Source organism: Aegilops tauschii, chromosome 5 (assembly GCF_002575655.3).
Source record: "Aegilops tauschii subsp. strangulata cultivar AL8/78 chromosome 5, Aet v6.0, whole genome shotgun sequence".
Taxonomy (NCBI): Eukaryota; Viridiplantae; Streptophyta; class Magnoliopsida; order Poales; family Poaceae; genus Aegilops; species Aegilops tauschii.
In genome coordinates this window covers 388,614,033-388,619,782 of record NC_053039.3, presented here as the reverse complement: position 1 = coordinate 388,619,782, position 5,750 = coordinate 388,614,033, and the positions used below count along the sequence as shown (strand labels likewise).

The 5,750-nt window shown below is 54.4% G+C and overlaps 1 protein-coding gene across 1 annotated transcript; it reads left to right on the top strand.

Moving 5' to 3' along the window:
* The first annotated feature begins 307 nt into the window (after window positions 1-307).
* Window positions 308-4,809, top strand: LOC109762775 (uncharacterized). Its single transcript, XM_020321646.1, has 2 exons — window positions 308-840; window positions 4,800-4,809. The coding sequence occupies exons 1-2, from the start codon at window positions 308-310 to the stop codon at window positions 4,807-4,809; spliced, it is 543 nt and encodes a 180-aa protein (XP_020177235.1).
* Window positions 4,810-5,750: the final 941 nt, after the last annotated feature.

Here is a 5,750-nt window from a genome sequence, read left to right as displayed (position 1 = left end):
CCACCCGGAAGTTTCACTGGCTCACTAGGATTGCCAAGGGCGAAGGACTGCCGGCCCGCCGGCTCCGCCTCCCCAGTAGCCGGCGGCCCGTCCAGTCGGTGCCGTCCAAGATGAGTTCCCCGAAGAGCACGGAGCCTATGTTGTCTTCACTAGCATCGCCGACGACAGGCACAGTCGGCGTCGGCAACATCGGGAGGTGAACGCTGTTGCCTCAGAAGCCCTAGAATTCATGCACTTGTGCGAGAGGCCCATCAGCTGGAGTCGTGCTGACCACCCGGCCGTGATGCCATCGCCGGGTACCTATGCCATGGTCTTGGACTCAACCTTCTCAACCGAGAGGCGGGCCTGCCGCTTTTCCCGGATCCTGATAGACGGCGGTAGCAGCATCAACATCCTCTACCGCGACGCCATGGAGAAACTGTGCATCAAAGAGAAACAGCTCCAGCCCAGTCGGACAGTCTTCCACGGCATTTTACCCGGCCTTTCCTGCTCTCCAATCCGCAAGATCAAGATAGACGTCCTGTTCGGTGACAAGGATCACTTCCGCCGCGAGCTGATCTGGTTCGAGGTGGTCGACCTAGAGAGCTCCTACCACACGCTCTTGGGCCGACCAGCACTCGCCAAGTTCACGGCGGTACCTCACTACGCCTACCTCAAGATGAAGATACTGGGTCCCAAGGGCATCATCGTCATCTCTGGCGACTACCAAAAGTCGGTCGCCTGTGCTGCCGCCAGCAGTCGGCTGGCCGAGTCCCTCGTTATCGCCGAAGAAAAACGTCTCCTTGACCGGGTGGTGGCCATGGCCTGCAAGCAGCCGGACATGTCGCCCAACCCCCAGGAGTCGGAGGCTCGGGGCTCCTTCCAGCCGACAAAAGAAACCAAGAAGACCCCCTTGGACCCGGAGCACCCGGAGAGGCATGCTATCATAGGGGCCAACCTTGACAGCAAATACGAAAGCGAGCTCGTCGATTTTCTCCGTGAGAATTGGGACATCTTTGCATGGTCTCCCAAAGACATGCCGTGTGTTCTGACGGGTTTCGCCGAGAACAAGCTACATGTCAGGCCGGATGCAAAGCTGGTCAAGCAACCCCTCCGCCGCCTGTCAGAAGAGAAGAGAAGAATTGTTGGTGAAGAGATAGCCCGGCTGCCGGCTTCATCATGGAAGTGTTCTACCCGGATTGGCTAGCCAATCCGGTCCTCGTGTTGAAAAAGAACAACAAGTGGCGCATGTGTATCGACTACACCAGCCTCAACAAAGCATGCCCTAAAGATCCGTTTGCTCTGCCTCGAATAGATCAAGTGATCGACTCCACAGCCAGATGCGAGCTGATGTCCTTCCTTGATGCCTATTTAGGCTACCACCAGATCAAGCTAAACCCGGCCGATTGGTTGAAAACCGCCTTCATCACACCATTCAGAGCCTTCTGCTACCTGACCATGACATTTGGTTTGAGAAATGCTGACGTCACTTTTCAGCGTTGCATGCAGAAGTGCCTCCTCAAGCAACTCGGCAGAAATGCCCACGTCTATGTAGATGATATTGTAGTGAAGATGGAGAAGCGCGGCACCCTCCTGGAGGATCTCAAGGAGACCTTTGATAATCTGCTCAAATCAAGCTCAACCCAGAGAAGTGCGTCTTCGGAGTCCCAGCCGGCCAGCTCCTTGGTTTCCTTGTCTCTGAACGCGGCATCGAGTGCAACTGTCGGCGTCAAAACCGGCGGATCTCGGGTAGGGGGTCCCGAACTGTGCGTCTAAGGCGGATGGTAACAGGAGGCGGGGGACACAATGTTTACCCAGGTTCGGGCCCTCTCGATGGAAGTAATACCCTACTTCATGCTTGATTGATCTTGATGATATGAGTATTACAAGAGTTGATCTACCACGAGATCGTAGAGGCTAAACCCTAGAAGCTAGCCTATGGTATGATTGTTGTTGTCCTACGGACTAAACCCTCCGGTTTATATAGACACCGGAGGGGGCTAGGGTTACATAGAGTCGGTTACAAGGGAGGAGATCTACATATCCGCATCGCCAAGCTTGCCTTCCACGCCAAGGAGAGTCCCATCCGGACACGGGACGAAGTCTTGAGTCTTGTATCTTTATGGTCCAACAGTCCGGCAGAAGGATATAGCCCGGCTGTCCGAGGACCCCCTAATCCCGGACTCCCTCAGTAGCCCCTGAACCAGGCTTCAATGACGATGAGTCTGGCGTGCAGATTGTCTTCGGCATTGCAAGGCGGGTTCCTCCTCCGAATACTTATAGAAGATTTTGAACACAAGGATAGTGTCCAGCTCTGCAAAACAAATTCCACATACCACCGTAGAGAGAATAATATTTCCACAAATCTAATCTGCTCACGCATTTTGCAGCATGACATCACACCATGGCCCGGTCATTATTCAAACCGTTTTCCACAACCAGCCGCTGCACATATTGCGAGGCGGTTTTCTTGGCACGTCTTGTCGAAGCAGAGATCGTGTCCCCTTATCACGGGATTCTCATCAATACGGGTGTGGGTAACCCAACCGCGCCATCAATTACGGCGCTTGGGGAATAAGAGGTTTTACCAGGCAAGTGGGGAGGCGCAGAATCCCTGCTGCCTTTATAAGGGGATAAGGACTCCCTTTCGCACCCACGCTTTCTACTTCCTGATTCATTCCCTTCCGCTCAAGCTCCAGCGCCCAAGCGTTCATCTTCTCTACCCACAAAAGGTCTTCCGAAGATGTCCGGATACGGAGCAGGAGGCAAATGGATGGCCTCTACCGTCCGAGAGAAGGATATCAAAAAGCTTCGGGAGGCCGGGTACCTGGCCAAGAAAATCAGCCACCGTCTCCCGACGGCGGGACAGATCGTCCCTACTCCGGAACCCCACGAGAGGGTTGTATTCCTCCCTCACTTTGTCCGCGGGCTAGGGTTTCCCCTCCACCAGTTCGTTCGCGGCATCATGTATTATTATGGGGTCGATCTTCACGATCTGTCCCCTAATTCCTTCCTCAACATCTCGACTTTCATTGTCGTGTGCGAGGCTTTTCTCCGCATTTCACCGCACTTCGGTTTATGGCTAAAGATTTTTAATGTGAAGCCCAAGGTGGTGGGCGGCGAGCACGCCGAGTGCGGGGGCGCCATGGTGAGCAAGATGCCCAACGTCATATGGCCAACGGGAACCTTTAATGATTCTGTCAAGGAGTGGCAACAGCAGTGGTTTTATATCACTGAGCCGCGCGGCACGGAATGGGCCGCCTCTCCCGAGTTCCGATCCGGTGCCCCCCCGCGGCTTACATCCTGGGTCAAGAAAGGCCTGGACTGGTCCTCGTCCGACGAACTGTCGGTGCTCCAGACGCGCGTTAAAGATATGGGAGACAAGAACATTGAACTTGTCAATGTGGTCCAGGTGATGCTAGTTCGCCGAATCCTGCCTTGTCAGCACCGGACTTGCAATCTATGGGAATTCGATCCGGCCAGGCACCAAACCCTGCAAGAGCTCTTCGGCTCTTCACACAAGGACATCTGGAAGGTGCTTTTCAAGTCCAACTAATCGTGGCCGGACTCCGCCGAGGACCGTGGGTACCAACTGTCCCGCCCTGCAAGTTCGGTGAGTTATCAAACTTTTCTATCCGCGTAACCCAAATGAAGCGCTTAACGTGTTTTATGCAACTCTCCCAGGGCTGGACGAAGAAGGCGGAGCGGATCCATTGTCCGGCCCCACTGCTCGAAGAACCGGCCGTCCCACTTCTGACGAAGATGCTGGTCCCAGCGCCTTACAAGGTGCCGAAGAAGACGGCCGAGAAGGAGGCCAAAAAGACCCGGGGCGGCCTTCGTCGCCGCGGCACTTCGGACACAATATCCGAAGGCTCTGATGCCCATTCCACCTCCGAAGAGGACGAGGAGGAGGAGGAAGATGAATCCCCTGCGGGGGGAAGAAAGAAGAGGACGGCCTCCGTACACTTGGAGGCCGAGCTGCCCAAAAGGGGAAAGGTTCCTCTTCCGGAGGAGTCCAACGCCGCCGCCGACAGCGGCCCGGCATGGGATCCCAGGGCCCAGCCCCTAGTGAACTCGTAAGTATAAAATCCGAGTACGTTTTTAGGCGTCCAGACTCATCATGGAATAGTATTTTAACCTAAGCCATATTTTTTTGTAGTCCGGCGAGGTCCCGTACCAAACAATCCTCATCAGAGGATTCGCTGAGCTTAGATGCTATGGAGAGCGGGACGCCCCCAAAGGCCCCTTCCCCCAAACAGGTGCATAACACCGAGGTTTCGTCCCAGAAGGACCCCGGCCAAGGAGGAGAGGAAAAGACCGTGAAGGCGGCGCCTGGAGGTCAAACCTCAGGGGCCGGACACATGGGTGAGAAGATTCCCATGGGGGCTGACGGCGGGGGCCATCCTGAGTTCGGCTCCCAGCCGGATGCGGTTCCGGAGATCTATACGGCTCCAGAATCAAGCAGGCAGCCTCCCTCTGCTGGAGGGGGCGTGCCTGTTCCATCGGCAACCTCTGTTCAACCAGAGGTGTCGGATGCATTGTTGGTGGCGCTGAAGAGCGCCTCCATCGTTGATGAACACCGTGCCCTTATGGGTGCGGTGATTGAGAAGATTCAGTCGGCTGAGAGTGGACTGAACGAAGCCTGTATCAGCCTTATAAAAGGCTTTGAGGTATGTTTTATGAGTTTTCGAAGAGTGTCATAGTATAGCTAGTAGCCCCTGATACACTGTTCGGTGAAAGAAAGAACCGGACAGAGGATCGAATTTATGTTCGCAGGAAGACTCATTGAATGACATCTATTTCTCTTCTGTTATAAGCAGGCGTCTGTAGCGGCTGCTACTTCTCATACTGCGGAGACCTCCGGGCTGAATCAAAGTCTGGAGCGGGCCAAAGAAGAACTTGGCCAATTGAAAATGCAGTTGAGAGATAAACAAGGTATGCACAAGTCTTGTTCACGTTTATTGCGAATGAATTTTCAGTATGAACTAAGCTTCATGATTTGCACTAGGGATTGTGACCGAAGTCGAAGCCCTTAAGAAGGCTGTGGCCGAGACCGACAAAAAGGCAGCCACAGAGCAGGCTCTTCGTGAGAAGCACGAGGCCAGGGTTATTAAAGCTGAGCAGGAGCTGCAAGAGGCCGTGAGGAAGTGCGAGACCTTGGAGCAAAGTTTAACGGAGAAAGAATCCGAACTCACCCAGGCGCAAGGCCACGAGCAATGCCCGGGGGGAAACCCAAAGCGCCCTGCAGGGGATCCAAGAGGCGAGAAAGATCACGGCGGGTAAGGCTTTTTCCATGTAAAGCAAGTATTTGAGGGGAAAACTATGTTTCTAATTTTGAATCCGGATTTCTCAGGGGTATTTGCCGAGCTACCCCGCAGCATATCAGATGCCGCCCAATTCTACCGAGCCGAAGAAAGGAACACTGCAGATAAGCTCTTCTGGTCGCAGTATTTGGCACCGATTTATCCAGTGCCTTTTGCCGATCAACTGAAACAGCTGATCGAACTACATAAGGCGGCGGAACTAGCCATGAAAGATTTGGTTATCCGGCTATGGCCTGCCGAGCTGATTCCAAGCAACTACTTCGGGCTCGTGAAGCAGCTTGTAAGCGCTTGCCCTCGACTTGACGTCATCAAGCGGTCGGTCTGTATAGAAGGTGCGCGGATGGCCTTCGCCCGCGCAAAGGTGCACTGGGGGAAGATGGATGCTGAGAAGCTGATGACCGAAGGGCCGCCAGAGGGAAAGGAGCACCGCAAGCCTGAATTATATTA

Bases quoted from the DNA above. Each gene is read 5' to 3' on its own strand.
- LOC109762775 (XM_020321646.1), top strand. From the start codon at position 308: ATGGTCTTGGACTCAACCTTCTCAACCGAGAGGCGGGCCTGCCGCTTT.